This window comes from Trachemys scripta, chromosome 3 (genome assembly GCF_013100865.1).
Source record: "Trachemys scripta elegans isolate TJP31775 chromosome 3, CAS_Tse_1.0, whole genome shotgun sequence".
NCBI classification, from domain to species: Eukaryota; Metazoa; Chordata; order Testudines; family Emydidae; genus Trachemys; species Trachemys scripta.
The window spans coordinates 187,782,728-187,799,706 of NC_048300.1; the positions used below are offsets into that span (position 1 = coordinate 187,782,728).

The following is a 16,979-nucleotide window of genomic DNA, read 5'->3' on the forward strand; positions in this document are numbered from 1 at the left end:
CTTGGTATGATTCATTGCATCATGTGATACCAAGAATTCAGATGTGGCATTAAAGGTTTGGGAATGGCAATTTCTTAAACATTTTACTATTAATGTCAATGAAAACTGCCTTTTGAATGAGCAATATTCTCTATCTGTGTGGATAAAGAACTCATCACTATTATACCTAAGCATTAACTACACATTAAAAATATGAGATTTGCCTGGAGGAGTAAAAAAGCTACTTATGTATTGTGATTTTAGAAGTCATCTTTAAGCCATAATCTGCAAAAGCACTTGCTCTGTTCATTAAAAATTATCAAAACAAATTCTACAGGTCAATGAGGCTTAACCCTAAACATCTGAAATTATGAGGATTACTCTGTGCTCCGGATATACAAGGCCCTTTTTTGCAACATGTATTATTCTGGGGAGGATATCAGCTCCCCTTAATAGGTCACACTTATCCAAAGAGCTGGAGCCAGGTCAAACTGCATATTTAAATTTAAAAAAAAACAAAACAAAAAAAAAAAAACCCTCAATAAAACACTGCTGGTTTCCATGTAGCTAATTATATTGTCCCCCATATAATACAGTATCTGAGAGCCTCCCAAATGCTTAAAAATAGAAGGAACAGTAAATCTCCCTTCCCTCCTTTGTAGACTTTAGGAGAAATAGCTAGAAAAACATGTGCAGATTTGAGAAAGTTGAGCTGAAGAATAAGTTTTGCACCTCGCTCTGAAAATGGCTGCTTCTGGGGTCATACTTACCTTTTCCATAGGTTCCATACTACAGTTCCCGTGAAAGTTCTCTCTTTCCACACTCACAAGCCACCCCACTACAGGTTGAAAGTTTGACTGCTTGAGTAAAGCAGCTGTCATGAGAGGATATGGTTGAGCTTTCAGGTAGGTAGGGACAATGTCATGAACAGTTTTCAATATCAAGACGGAGCTCCTTAATTGCACTCTGTACTCAGTATGCTAATACAATGGGGTGGTGTGTTCATAATGATCTGTACTGTTCAGCAAATAGCTACCAAGTTTGATCTACTGCACATTTGTTGCTACTTTGATTTGTTCAAAGGTTCAATAATAAAAGAGAATACTTTGCAAGAAAAGGCAAGCCCTAAAAATCTGGTCTACTAACACAACTCTCATCTAAGCCTGGCTCCTGTGTGTGAAGTTACAGGTGATCAGCCAGGAATAACTTGAGTCCACATAGCAAAACAACCTCCAGGCAAAGATCGCATGTACAAACCATAAAGAACTAAAAAGTATTCTTAGGAAATTAATGTGTAATGGAACATGATTTACTAAAGTTCATGTTATTCCTTGAATGACTTGTAGACTAATATTTGCTAAATACTAGGCCTTTATTAATTTAACATTTTGCTATTCCTAAGACAGAAAACCTCTAAACTAAAAACTTTAAAGACAGAAAATCATGCCTCCCTCACCATTTTTCAACATTTTTGCAACGTTTCAATCAAAAAAAAGGTTTCATTTGGGCCAAATGCCAGGCGATTAGTTCTATAACATAACTTACCTCTTCATTAATGTCAATAACATCCCCCACCTTGAGCTCCAGTTCATCCTCGTTCTGTGGAATATACTCAAACAGCACTTTACACTGCCGCTTCTTTAACTCTGGTGGAAGGGACATTATAAAAACATAATTAAAGTGAAACTGCCTAAAAATAATTGTGTACTTTTCCATATTCAAATCTTTCAAGGATCATATTTGATGAGAACACCTGTAAATCATCCCAAGGAGCTAACTACACTTCCTTAGTTTCTAGTTTTCCAGTTGTCCATTTACATCAGTATAAATCCGGCTTGCCCTGAGCTAAGTAGACCTTTACAAATACTGACTGCTTCCATTTGTGAGCTTAAACTTTGCCAATTACAAGGGAGTAAACAGTGTACTGCCAATTGCCAGCACATTAATACAAAGTTTTATTGACATAATTGAGTCATAGATTAGCCGTTCAATTATTTTCAAGCTACTTCCTGTGAGAAGTCTGCAACAATCAAAACCGCTGTCAGCGACCTACAGCATTGATCTAGGTGAAGGGAGTAATTCTGGTGCACATTTATGAATCTGAAGTTTTATGACTACACCTTCTCGCAAACACCCATCCCTACAAAAACGTCAGATCTGCAGAGCAATGAAATGCTGACATCCTTTGCATGAAATAAACATACCTTGTTAGGTATTACTTTGGGGGTTATGATAATATTTGTTTTGCCTGAACATTCAGAACCCGATAAAAAAGGCATCTGTTTCACTGGACTCCAGGGAGTACAAAACTTTTCCCAGTTCCAGCATGTAAATCAGGACACAGAACCTATCATTCAATCAATCAGTATTAAGTGGCACAAAAAGAATCTAGGACAAAAAGGATACACAGCTATACAAATATTAAAAGACAGAAGGCATCATTGTAAGAGACACCCACCATAAGCCAAATTCGTACATGTCACAAGGTTACAGTTTTCCAGATTAATATTGAAATGACACCACTGTAGAAGTCTTGATGGTTTCTTCTTTCCCACTACAAGGAGAACTTCTAGAAGAAGTTTTCCAGCTAATAAGATGATCATAAACTTTCCAAGGCAACTTCCATCTTGCATGAACATTTTCATTCTGGGTATATTAACAGGAGTGTTGTATGTATGATACAGCAGGTAACTGTCTTGCTTTATTCAGCACTGGTTTGGGCACCAAACAAAACAAACAAACAAAAAAAATGTGGACAAATTGTAGAGTGTGTCCAGGGGAGAGCAATAAAAAGAAGAAGTTTAGAAAATCTGACCTATGAGGAAAGGTTAAAAAACTGGGCATGATTAGTCTTGAGAAAAAAACGCCTGAAAAAGGGACCTGACAAGCATCTTCATAGATGTTAAGTGCTGTTATAAAGAGGATGGTGATCAGTGGTTCTCCATATCCACTGAGATAGGACAAGTAGTAATAAGATTAATCTGCAGCAAAGGAAATTTAGGTTAGATATTGGGGGAAAACTTTCCCACTATAAGGATGGCTAAATTCTGATATAGGTTACGAAGGGAGGTTGTGGAAACCCCATCATAGAAGGTTTTTAAGGACAGGTTAGACAAACACATGTCAAAGATGTATACTTGGTCCTGCCTCAGTGGAGTGGGCTGGACTATGAGGTCCCTTGGAGGCCTCTTGAGGTCACTTCTAGCCCTTCATTTCTATGATTTTATTATTCTTTGTATTCCAGTACTGCCCACCTACTGCTGGGCGCTGTCAACACATCAAGACAGTTCCTGACACAGACACCAAAATTTAAGAACATAAAAAGGCATGGGGCAATAATCTTTACTTACATGATATACTTTGTTACTTACGTACACAGCTGCTACACTTGGCTACCCCCAACCTCTACACCTCAGAAGGAGAAAAGCTACATGCCTTCAATAAAGCCTTAAAAGTTCACTTTACCAGTTGAAAAGAGCTAAAAGCTGCCTCCGAGATTACAGAACTGCCCCAAACTTCCAATTAGGATCGAGAACCTATTACCTTAGGGGACATATAAATACATAGGAAAACAAGTTTATAATCTAAAAGAGCCAGAAGATAGGTAAGACAAATAACAAGCAATATGTTTAAGATCCATATACTGTGGGTTACTTTCTAAAAATCTTTTCCCTACTCTGCCCCATTTCCATACTGATCCAATGCCATTGCTACCAAGACAATATACCCACCGGGCCAGAAATAGATTTTGGTTCAGTGCAAGAGTGTGTTTAAAAAAACAAAAAACAAAAAACCCACATACATCCCAGTCAAGGAGTGTTCTTGTGTTACTAATTATTGAAAGTGTAAAGGGCCTCATTGGCCTCTCCTGCCCCTCTGCTATCTTCCAGGAAGCTCCAGTTGCCCTCCCTCACATGGTGGGATGAGGGGGGTGAGCCTACACATGCTTTCTGGCCCTCTTGGGTCAGGAACAGAGGCCAGCAAGAATTCAAAAACCGGCTGAATGTGTGGTCAAACGCAACATGGTTCCACCACTCTACTTAAAGGGACAGTGCTGGAGAGGCTAAATGGTACAGAAGCAGCTTGTGGTGTTCTGGTGATGTACTAGTACTTCATGTAATTTCATAGTTATGATTCACCTAGAACGTTCAAGGTAGCGCAGTGGGGTCCATGAGAGGTTGGGAGGGATCACCACCCAGCTCCGCTCCAGCACGGCCACAGCACGGCCCACAATCCCAGCCCCAGGCCCGACCTGGCTCCCAGCCTCTGACCCAGCTCCTAGAGGGGCATGGATAGATTACAGTATCGGTGGTGGAGAAAACGCGACAAAATGTTTGGGTCCCACTCATCTAGAGAGCTATTTCACCAGTAGAAAGCCATAGCTATGAAATGTAGGCCTCACTTCATAGCTAAAATGTAGCTTTTATTCTAGCACTTTATAGCCATACCCAATGTTCACATGTATTAAGTCTTCCAGGGATGGAAGATACTATTAAGTGAATTTTGATGATACTTTGCTTCAAAAATATTTTAACTCAGTACAATAGAGCATCTTTTAATAATATGGCTGTGAGTAGGATCTTATCACAGGAAAGAGCTCTTCGTCTGCCCTGCAACGGTTTACCAAGGCTGCTGAGTCAGCCACATTTTGGACTAAGGAAATTAGTGATCTTTCTTCTCTAAAGATCATGAGGGAAGCAGTCCCAAAATTGGGTCTGAAGTTCCCTCAGATGCTGACTCAAGTTCCTGACCAGTTTTCTTGATGACATCTAAATCAAGAGGAAATTATACCACGTTTCTGCCTTGTGCTCAAAGAGGCCAGTTTCCAAGCTTGCTTAAGAATGCTTCTTCTTTGTCAAGCTTACACAAAACATTCATATTCTGCTCCTGGAGAGAAGCTCATTCAGATGCTCAAGGCAGTCAAAGATAAACATGCCACTTAAGATTAATATAGAAAGCATGAACAAAAGGAGATTGCTGATCATTCAGGGAAATGTACATTTCCACTCAATCTGAAGAGTCTTTAGCATATTACCTTGTGAAAGCCACCTCACTTCAGTGGGGGAAGGGAAGTACTGATGAAGAGAACCCATGTCATCATAGAGCAATACAAAGTCAAAATACACTGGAGCTCTTTTAAATTAAGTTCACTCCTTTAACAACTTCACAAAGACCCAGCACAGTCCTTCATGCATTTTCTTAGTGGCAAGAGCCGGGCAGTAAAAACAGTAAAGCCACAAGGCATTAGGTGCCACATTTCTGGCTGCTTAAAAATATTTCTGTGCTAAATGCCACACACTGAGCCTGGAAATGGGAGCATTCAACATAAATCTGCAGATAGCTTGATTTTTGTTTTAGCCTTCTGGTTTCTTTTTCTGCTCCAGAAAGTTTTTCAATTAATGTTCCCACCTCAGAAACTTTGCCAAGTAAGACACTGCACATGTAGCGAATGCACTTACTTGCAAAAGCCACAGAAGTCCTCCCCAAAAGAATATATAGTAAAATAACTTTGTTTCACATTAAAATAGATATTAAAAGCAAAAAAAGTAAAGACTTTTTAAATGTTAAATAAAGGTGCTAGTGACCGCAAATATAGATAAGAGGTATTGTCCCAGTGCTTTTAGGAACAGTCCTAAAGAATGGCCACTCTCAGTATTGTTAGAGAAGAATGTGCACAACAGTATTCTTCACTCACCTTGGAGGACGTTAACTGCCAAAGAAGCAGCTCTCTATTGGCAGTTTTAGGAGAGAATATAGCAAGATAGGTGGCTGACAAAATAAGGAAAAGTCAAATTACATAAAGAGTAATTGTCATAGGGCATGCCTGCCCTACCTCTCATTTGCTGGCCAAGCATACTTCTGCAGGTGCTCCCTGCCTCCATTTCCCATCCCCCAGGTTTTCTGTTTCTCCCAGGGATTCAGGTGACTCAACCCTCTGGCTGGGTCACTCAGAGTTCAATCTCCTTTTGGAGTAACAAAAGACCAAAAGTACTTTTGCCCCACTTGGGCTCCTCTTCAGCCTGCCTTCTGGGCTCCCTGTGAGGGCAAGTCTACACTACCCACCGGATCGACGGGTAACGATCGATCTATCAGGGGTTGATTTATCACATCTAGTCTAGATACGATAAATCAATCCCCAAGCACTCTCCCGTCAACTCCAGTACTCCACCGCCACTAGAGGCACAAGCGGAGTCTACGGGGGAATGGCAGCAGTCGACTCAGCGCCGTGGTAAGTCGACCTAAATACGTTGACTTCAGCTACGCTACTCTCGTAGCTGAAGTTGAGTATCTTAGGTCGATTCCCCCCCCCCCCCCCCCACCTCCCCCACCCCCAATGTAGACTAGGTCTGAGTCTCTGCACTTTGGAATATAGCACAGACTCCCAAGCTGCTTCCCTGGAGTCCCCTAAACCCTGCTTTAGGGCTGTCCACAGGAGCCCAGTTAGCTCTCTAGTTTTTCCTCCCAAACTGGGTTTTCTCAGACCCTTATTAGGCCCAGGTGTTTATCATCTGACCCCAATTAGTCCAGCTCCCCGTGTCTGGGGGCAGGGCAGCTAATTATGCTACAGGCAGGACTGACTGAACAAGGCTAGCTAGCCCCAGGCATCCCTGTTGCAGTAATGTACAGTTCTTTAATGGAACAAGCAGAATTGTCTATGCTAGAAATCTCTGTGATAAAAAGTTTTGAGTTTTTAACTCTCTTAGCGGTTATTTAGTGCTGTTCTGGCCCCTCATGCTGAACAATCTTCCTGACATTCACAAACTTTGGTGACATCAAGTTACTTTCCCAAACAACAATTGGCATTGAAGATGGGATCCTGATGCAGCAATACAATGAAACAGAGTGACTGCAGAGGGCTAGTGAAACAGAAAGGAAACTTCAGCCTGCTGCCACTTCAACTGAGTAGACTGCTGATTTTGAGAAAAATAAAAGGTTAAAACTGCCTAGCTATTTGGGGAAAATGTACTTGTTCGATAGCTCAGTAAAGGATTGGCCCACCTACATAGAGATTGGAATTGTATATTACAGTTAACAGTAAAAACTGATGAGAAGACAGTGTCCATTTCACAGAGTGTATCAAAGACTTCAATTTATAATCTGTTGCATAGTTAAAAGCTCCTATTGAATCCACAGACAAAACATTTACTGAATGTGGATATTCTACAAAAATAACCCTCCCCTAAGCCACTAATGACTTGAGACCATGTTCATTTTTGTATATGGAACCAAAAAGAAAATGAAAATTTCTGAGTATGTGGCTGGATTAAGGAAATTAACAGAGCATCAACAGTTTAAGTGATTCATTAAGGGGCCAGTTAGCATGTGGTATGCAAAATGAAGCAATACAAAAACCATCTACTGACTGAGGCTAATTTGACCCTAAAATATGCACAAGAAATTGATGCATCATTTGAGATAGCTACTAAAGATGTCAGGGAGCTGAGAGAACATCATGTAATCTATGCAATAAATAAACTGAGGGCTAGGCAGAAAGCACAATATGGACAACACTAAAAAAACAAAAACAAAAAAACTGTGCTTTTGTTAGGGGCACAATCTCACTATACAGATTGTTGGTTCAAGGACAAACCCCGTAGAAACCGTAAATTTTAGATTCATCAACTTGCTAAATTACTGCTGAAGAAATGCTAAATGTCGCTGTGCTGCAAGGATCCATTAATTTATATTTTACCTCTCTTCCCCTTCCCCAAAGTCCCCGCCCCAACAGAGTCAGCGCCCATGGCAGGCCGCAGGAAATAACTGTGTTTGAGACCCCTGGTTTAAACTTAGCAGACAATAAATTGGGCGTTCTCTGGATTTCTTTAACAGTGGAATGGATTGCCAATTTTGTAATTTCACAGTCTTAGTAAGAGACTTCCAAGATAATCGGTGGAAACCTGGAATGATTACATCACAGGCTGGTCCTCTGTTTTACTGAATAGAAGTGGCACCAAACATGTCATGGAGAAGACAAGTATACCAGCTTTTCAGTTAAAGTTCTACACATATGTGCTGACCCACTCCTTCGGAGGCATTTCCAGTTGGCAGGTCAACAGTATATTAACATTTTATGAATTCATATTCTCTTGGTCAAACAGTGGAATAAAAAAAACTTGGTCAGCAGAAATCCTGTAAAAGGGAATTTTCCGTATTGCTAATTTGCTTTCCCCTGCTCTCTCTTAGATCAGTCTATGTACAGCATGTCTGTATCTGATGACAAGAGGTAAGAAGAAAATTCAGTGAAATTTGCAATTAACACAGCATAATGTGGTTAACTCAACTGGTGAAAAATTAGGATCAAGTTAAAAAAGGATAGTAAAATAATACCAGGTGGCAGCTTAAGAGGCCTAACAACAGTGCTGTGCTCAGAGAACGACTAGATTCCTATGAATGTAGGCATGATGTTACTAGTCATCAAGAGTTTATTTAACACTATGACCTATAAGTAGCACTTGTCTTCCTCTCAGCTCTGACACAGGTTGGGTGTCCAGACTGATACAGTAGGAAAAACCAACTTACCCATAAAGTTCTTTTTCTCCTGTAATTATGAGGTCAGGCTGGGCACTGAACTCAAGCAGGGTCCACAGAAATACAATAATTGGGCCATGAGGCACCTGTGACCCCTATGAAAATTGAACAGCATTTCCCCAAGGTGCAGTTTCCGGAGACCTACATATATTTTAGGATGGTACCTGGATGAAGTTAGAAAATCAGAGACTGCAGTTGCTGTATTCAGAGTTCCTACAGGAACACTTTGCCCAGATGCATACTCAATTTGGGGTTCCTGATTAAACACCGAATCATAGAAATGCAGGACTGGGAGGGGCCTCGAGAAGTCATCAAGTCCAGCCCCCTGAGCTATGTTAGGCCCAAGAAAACCTAGACCATCCCTGAGAGATGTTGGTCCTTCTTGTTTTTAAGTACTTCCAAAGACGGGGACTCCACGACCTCTCTTGGAAACCTATTCCAGAGCTTAAACTACTCTTATAGTTAAATCTCCCTTGCTGCAAGTTAAGCCCATTATTTCTTGTCCTACCTTCAGTGGACATGGAGAACAATTGATCACCATCCTCTTTATAACAGCCATTACCACACTGGAAGACTTAACAGGATGTCCCTCAGTCTTCTTTTCTCAAGCCTAATTATGCCCATGTTTTTTAAGTTTTCCTCATAGGTCAGGTTTTCTAACCCTTTAATCATTTTTGTTGCTCTCCTCTGGACTCTCTCCAATTTGTCCACATCTTTCTTATATTGTGGTGCCTAGCTGGGGCCTCACCAGTGCTGAGTAGAGCAGGACAATTACCCCGTGTCTCACATACAACACTCTTGTTAAAACACCCTGGGACAGGGAATGTTTAGCTAGACAGAATCAGATTTATTTCTTTTATTTTGGCTTGTGAATTTCTTCTGGGCTATTTTTGTTTTGTAACGTAAACCTGGACCCCAGGGATCCATTCCTGGTGTTTAACCCCTTTTCAGTTACTCTATAAAATCTAGCAATAGCCTGATTTTCCAGATGTTTCTCCTTCTTTTTTTTTTTTTTTTAAATTTACCTTTTTTAAGAAACTGATTGGTTTTGTGTCTTAAAAGGTCTGTGCATGCGTTTTTTCAATTAGCTGGTGGCAACAGCTGGGTTTCCCTTGTTTGTTTTCTTTCTCTGCTTCCCCAAGGAAGGGGTGGAAAAGCTGAGGGGCCTCAGGGAAAACTTTCCAAGTGAGTTTTTCCACGATTTGCAAGAGGCAGTTTTTCACTTGGGTGGTAGCAACGTTTACCAAGCCAAAGTCAGAGAAAACCTGTAATCTTGGGAGTTTAATACAAGCCTGGAGTGCCAAGTATTAATTTTTAGAATCCCTGTGGGTCCCCACCTTCTGCACTCAAAGTGCCAGAGTGGAATCTGCCTTGACACCTCCCTTTTCAAGTTCAGCTACCAAGATCTTTGAGAGTTGTATTAAGGCAAAAAAAGAGGGCCCTAAACCTCCAGCATTTGTGCCCAGAAGACACAAACAAAAACCTGCAATGGGATTGGTTGATGAGAAAGTGAAGATAGATCCTGCAGGTTCCAGTAGCAAATTCACCCTAAATGACAGCCTGGATTACAGAGGCCAAAGATTCAATGTGGAAAATAAACCTAACATTTTTTGTGTCTTTCAGGCCCAGCATCTGTGGAAGCTACTAGAGGCCTTGAAAACTACAAAATATAAGAACATAAAAACAGCCATACTGGGTCAGACCAAAGGTCCATCTCCATGAACTTACCTCGTTCTTTTTGAACTCTGTTATAGTCTTGGCCTTCACAACTTCCTATGGCAAGGAGTTCAACAGGTTGACTGTGCATTGTGTGAAAAAATACTTCCTTTTGCTTGTTTTAAACCTGCTGCCTATTAATTTCATTTGGTGACCCCTAGTTCTTGTGTTATGAGAAGGAGTAAATAAATAACACTTCCTTATTTACTTTCTCCACACCAGTCAGGATTTTATAGACCTCTATCATATCCCCCCCAGTTGTCTCTTTTCCAAGCTGAAAAGTCCCAGTCTTATTAATCTTTCCTTATATGGCAGCCATTTCATACGCCTAATAATTTTTGTTGCCCTTTTCTGAACCTTTTCTAATTCCAATATATCTTTTTGAGATGGCGTGACCACATCTGCACGTAGTATTCAAGATGTGGGCGTACCATGGATTTATATAGAGGCAATATGATCTTTTCTTATTATCTCTCTCTTTCTTAATGAGTCCCAACATTCTGTTCGCTTTTTTGACTGCCACTGGACATTGAGTGGATGTTTTCAGAGAACTATCCACAATGACTCCAAGATCTTTCTCTTGAGTGGCAACAGCTAATTTAGACCCCATCCTTTTAGATACACCTCTACCTCGATATAATGCTGTCCTCGGAAGCCAAAAAATCTTACCGCGTTATAGGTGAAACCACGTTATATCGAACTTGCTTTGATCCGCCAGAGTGTGCAGCTCTGCCCCCCTAGAGCGCTGCTTTACCGCGTTATATTAGAATGTGTGTTGTATCAGGTCGTGTTATATCGGGGTAGAGGTGTATATAGTTTTCCATATATAGATTATGTTTTCCAATGTGCATGACTTTGCATTTATCAACACTGAATTTCATCTGCCATTTTGTTGCCCAGTCACCCAGTTTTATGAGTTCCTTTTGTAGCTCTTCTCAAGATAGTTAAGCTCCAAGCAGACTGCAGTTTTGCATCATCTGAAAATGTTGCCACCTCACTGTTTACCCCTTTTTCCACATCATGTATGAGGACCTTCCCTCTTATCCCATGACAGCTTAATTTGCTTAAGAGCCTTTGGTGAGGGACCTTGTCACAGGCTCTCTCAAAATCTAAGTACAGTATACCCACTTGATTCCCCCTTACCCACTTGCTTGATGACCCCCTCAAAGAATTCTAGTAGACTGCTGAGGCATGATTTCCCTTTACAAAAACCATGTTGACCCTTCCCCAACAAATTATGTTCATCTATGTCTCTGACAATTTTGTTCTTTACTATAGTTTCAACCAGTTTGCCCGGTACTGAAGTCAGGCTTACCGGCCTGTAATTGCCGGGATCATCTCTGGAGCCCTTTTTAAAAACTGGCGTCACATTATTCTCCAGTCATTTGGTACAGAAGCGGATTTAAATGATAGGTTACAAACTACAGTTAGTAGTTCTGCAATTTCACATTTGAGTTCCTTCAGAACTCTTGGGTGAATACCAACTGGCTCTGGTGACTCATTACTGTTTAGTTTGTCAATTTGTTCCAAAACTACCTCTAATGACACCTCATATTAAACCACCTGAAAAATTCTCCAAAATCAGGGGGGGAAGGGACTGAGACTAATTGTTCTACCCATAAATTCGTTTTTGGGATTACTTGCAATTTGACAGAATGCATGCTAGAGTGAAAGGAGAAAGGAGTTTTGCCATGTAATATTACTAGGCTTGAGTTAATTAGCACAGGAGACAGTGTCTACAACCCAAGGGAGATGAAGTCACATCTGCACCACAGAGAACCCTGTGGTCTCCTTTACTATCAGAAAAAGGCTTCCTTGGACTTCTTGAGAGAGAGAACACTCTTCTCATCCTGACAGCTCTTTCAAGATGCAGGGTTTAGCAATCTTACCAAACTGAAGAAATCTGAATGAACTAGAGAGTGACAATCTGTTATCCTGTCAGAAAGCCTTGGATTCTCAAGCAAGACTTCCCTTGTTAAAATAAATGAACCTAGAAACATTTCTTAAGCACCCAGCATGAGCCTGGAATTCTCAGAGACTTCAGGATGCGAGACAGTGCTTCTCTAAAAAGGAGATTTCCAAGAGCAACAGGCTCTATGCTGGCTGCTATGGAGACAGCTATAAGCATTTCCTTCTGATATAAATTATATCTCATAAATGCCTCACCCTTTGTAAGGCACTTTCCCCTCATTGTGGTGAGAGTCAAGCCTCTGGAACCATCTCAAGGTTGTACAGATCCAGAAATGTATTAGGGCTCTCCTGAAAGCAGTTTTAACCTTACTTTCCAAAGGGTTCTTGGAACAGATGCTCCATGGTCCAGCAGGGCGGATATGAATCATATCTGACATCTAATACTTGCACCCTCCCCTAACAACTGCTAACCAGTGTCTTGCATTTTTCTCTTCTATCTTAGACTATAAACTCTTTAGGGAAGGGAACATGACTATTTGTACAGCACTATGCAAACGCACAATGCTATAAAAATGATTGTTAGTACCACTCTACGCAAGACAAGGTACATAACACATTAAAAGAAAATCTAGCTAAGAGCTCCACTGAACAGACATGTTTCCTTTACTCGAGATAGGAAAATGAATTTGATTGCTCATACAGAACTGACCCTCTAACAAAGCAGATGACATCTCAAATTTGGCTGAGTTCTCCTGCCTCCTTCTGCAGGTAAGAGATCATAGCGTTCAGTGTTCAAAATGGTCTGAACGATGCAGGATGACCACCACCTGATTATGCCAGTAAACCACCCTGCTCTCCAGGTATCATGTTGCTGCACTCAGAGCTTCACCCAGGGAGCTGCAAAATGGCAGAGCAGCAAAGTCCTTTCTTCGGTGGAATTTTATGGTGAACAAAACAACATTCTGTAAGTTCTGGATTTTACAGTGGGCCAAATTCTGCTCTCAGATCCGAGTGCACAGGACTTCTACAGAATGCAATATAAACCTTTTGCACATATCTGCAGGCAGAATTTGACCAGGGTATTCCTTCCCTTCAGAGCCCCCTAGCTGGTGAGCAGGACCAGGAAACCTGTCACTCCCCTCCTCCACTCCCCAACTCTTAAAGTGATAGTTTGCAGTTCCAACACAGTCCTCAATATAGCACAGCTACATCCATGGAACCACAATGAAGTCAAAGGGCCAAATTCTGCTCAGATTATAAATCTACAGTGACTGCAGTGGAGTACCCCACCCATCCCCCAGGTCTCTACAGGCCCTAACAAAATTCAAGCAACACTGAGTAAAAGTGGTGAGAAAACAAGTATTATAAGCCATTGATCTTAGGTACCTTATATAATGCAAGGAAAGGGGGAGCTACCTACTCTTTTTGAAGCTTTTGGATTGAGGATGGGGTTGAAATCCTCCTGCTGGAAGACCGTAGGTGCTCATGCGCTGCACAAGGCTTGCTACAGTTCCATGCCTCTCCCTCTTGATTGGCAAACCATCATCCTTAGGTTCTGGGTCATTCTTAACTTCCTGGTGGAAAAGAGAAGGCAGAACAAATTTACAAAACTGAGGGGTAATTTACGTTCAACGAAAGATCATAAGGTTCTTTGTGAGACATTCCCTATTCTATTGTAGACTCAAAGTACTCGTTGTTCCATGGTGTAACGGGTTGTATCGGAAAAAACACTTTCCAGTTATACAACATCTATCATCCAAGCATCTCAAGTTACTTTAACATGAATCCTCCCTACACCCTTGTAAGTTAGATGTTATATCCAATTTACAGATAGGTAAACTGAGGTACCCAGAGTGTCCAGAAACAGGAAAAGAAACCAAGTGTCCTGAATTCTGGTCTACTACTCCAATATCTATAGAAAAACAGCTGCATTGCACTGAAATCTGGGAAAATCAATATAAAAGCTGCATTACAACATATTTATGCTTCCATAGAGGTCAGTATTTCAATGTAAATTGTGAAAGAAGTGGAAGAATTTAAAAATATTTTCTGTATCATCTACTCTTTTTAGCATTTATATTATAGCCATTCCTATAGTCCTCAATCATCAACCCAGGGTGCAGGGTCTTTTATAAACCATGCAATAAGAGAGAGAGTCCCTGCCCCAAAGAATTTACAGTCTTGGTTAATGACAAGATGCAATGATGTATAAAATAAACAGGAGGAAAGAGAAGATGAGCTAACACTAATATAAGCATGTTTATGCATAGATTTTCTGAACATTTAGATTGCCAAGTTCTTACCCGATATAAAATGTTTAAGATCTAATTTGGAAACAGCCCTGCAGTAAAGCCATAGGCCTGATCTGATGGCACAGGAGAGCTCCATAAATAAGAACCAACATTTTTTGACAGAAGAGCCTCAATTTTTTCAGCAATTAATCCAGTGAATCAGGTCACTTAAACACCTGAGTGCTTTTATTTGTAAAAAGAATTACTATTTTGAATAAAGTAAATAGGCACTCTGAAAGTTTATTGTGTGCTCAGTAGTTCCTGACAAGCTACTAGAAAATATAAAGAGAAACTCTTGCATATAACATCAGCACTGAACGGTTATCACCTCCGCTAGTGAATTCAGCAACCAGTGCTGTAGAATTAGATGTACTTAAAAAAACAGAAAAACAGTTGAAGCAATGCACATTTATTTACTCAGGGCTTGTCTATACTTACGTGCTGGTTCGGCGGCCGGCAATCGAACTTCTGGGTTCAATTTATCGCGTCTTGTCTGGACGCGATAAATTGAACCTAGAAGTGCTCCCCGTCGACTCCGGTAATCCTGCTCGGCGCGAGGAGTACGCGGAGTCGACGGGGAGCCTGCCTGCCACGTCTGGACCGCAGTAAGTTCGAACTAAGGTACGTCGACTTCAGCTACGTTATTCACGTAGCTGAAGTTGCGTATCTTAGTTTGAATTGGGGGGTTAGTGTAGACCAGGCCTCAGTGATATCAGCTGAATCCTTAAATGGGGGCATGAGTCTTCTTTATATATTAAAATATAACTTCACTAAACACATTAGACACAGATCCAGCAGGAAATATATGCAGCCTTCCATGTCATGAAAATCCAGAGCTGTGGTTCTTAGCAGAGTTACTCAGCTGGGCTGGAGAGACACAGACTCTCCAAGTCTAATATGAAAAGGATAAGGAGATTGCACGTCAAGGAGATTCTCTTCATCACTTCCTGTTGGAAACGTGATTCACAAAAATCAAACTGAGATCAATTTCACAATTTTTTGTGGGTAAGGGAGTTCCATTCCTCCCTGGTCTATTCTATGAACCCTCCTGCTTGCCTGCCTCCCTGTTCAGCAGTAGCTACACTGAAAAAAAGCCTCTTCCAGAGTCCACAGAGAAGTCCCAGACCGTGAAGTTGCCTAGATATCATAGTGCTGGGCACCAACATAACCCCCTAGAATGGAGATTCTCTCACCTTCTCCCATTATTTCTTTTTTTCCTGGCCCCCTGAAAGTTTCATTCACTCCCTGGCACTGTGTAAATTCAAGGACTTACCAGTAAACACAAAAAAGTTTATGGCAGAACCCAAAATAAAACCTAGGTGCTTATCCTGCAAGACTAAGTCAACAAGATCATTTATCTGTATTTACTTGAAAATTTCCTTCTTTCTAGTAGGATGGTTCACAGAACGACAATGGATCTTCAGTCAGCTTGCAGCTTTGGGGACAGAACCAGATCCATTCATCACCAGCAGCAAGGTAACAACAGAATATTGGAGACTACCAGTTTGCAAGGGGAGCCTTTGCTACAGAACCTACCTAGTTGGCTGGCTAAAGAATGAGTACAGGTTTCCATACAGGCATAGGGAGCTCTCCTGCACTTTGCCATCTACCCCATACTCTGTGTGGGACTACAAAGGCAGCAGCTGCTGCTGCACCTCAGTGAGAGAGAAGGAGGCTAGAAGAGGGCAAGGGAAACCCTTTCACAAACAGCCCAGCTAAAGCTTGAGCCAGTTATTCCAATGGGGGGGGGGGGGTCAGAATTTGTTAAGCTATGCTTTGCAGCAGGGACATCCAAAAAAACCTGCAAGTAACTGAGGGGGTGCAACTAACCAGGCAGGCTCTTTGGTGGGTCAGTCCCTTGCTGCCAGTGACGGGTAAGTCTGGTTTTGCCACCATGGCCTCTTCTGTAATTTAAGACATCAGTGGGGCTTCCGCGCATCAGAATGGGATTACTCACATGAATACCTGTTCCAGGACTGGGCTGTGTATGCACCAGTTATGTGTAGCACTTCACAAACAGTATTAATTAATCCTTACCATGTCCCTGTGAGGTATGCATTTTTACTACCATTTTACAGATGGAAATGTTGAAGCACTGATATTAAGCATCTTGTTCATGGCCCCAGATGAAGGTCACATCCGAGCCAGGATTCAAACTCAGGTTCCTGAGTCCCAATCCTGTGTTCAGTCCACTTGACCATAAATCCATATTTCACATCAATACACTGACAACAGGCAGAAAAACAATAAGAAACGGTTGCTATATTCATGTCCACTTTATTTTAAATTAATCATAAAACTTTGGGATCCACTAAAATCTTTATCTGTTTCCTGCATATATGTAATTTCTGAACATCTGTGCAGAATCTGATAAGACTACTTGTCATTCCTAGAGTAACAGAAGAACTGTAATTTCCAAACCATGCCGTATCAGAATCAGAAACCTCTGAATTTTGGGTAGTATTTTATTCATTTTAATAAAGTTCCTCTATCAAAGCTGTAACAGCAAAGTGACTGACAAAACAGTTGGCTTGGCATGGCCTTAAGTGACTA

General features: G+C 41.1%; 1 protein-coding gene across 1 annotated transcript in view; it reads right to left on the reverse strand.

The window, feature by feature from the left end:
* CD2AP (CD2 associated protein) overlaps nt 1–16,979 on the reverse strand; it is a 100,308-nt gene that overhangs the window by 64,390 nt on the left and 18,939 nt on the right. Inside the window, exons 2-3 of the mRNA XM_034766625.1 lie at nt 13,556–13,709; nt 1,525–1,625 (exon numbers count right to left, since the gene is read on the reverse strand). Coding sequence (XP_034622516.1) covers nt 1,525–1,625; nt 13,556–13,709 — 255 coding nt within the window. The remainder of the gene's footprint in view (nt 1–1,524; nt 1,626–13,555; nt 13,710–16,979) is intronic.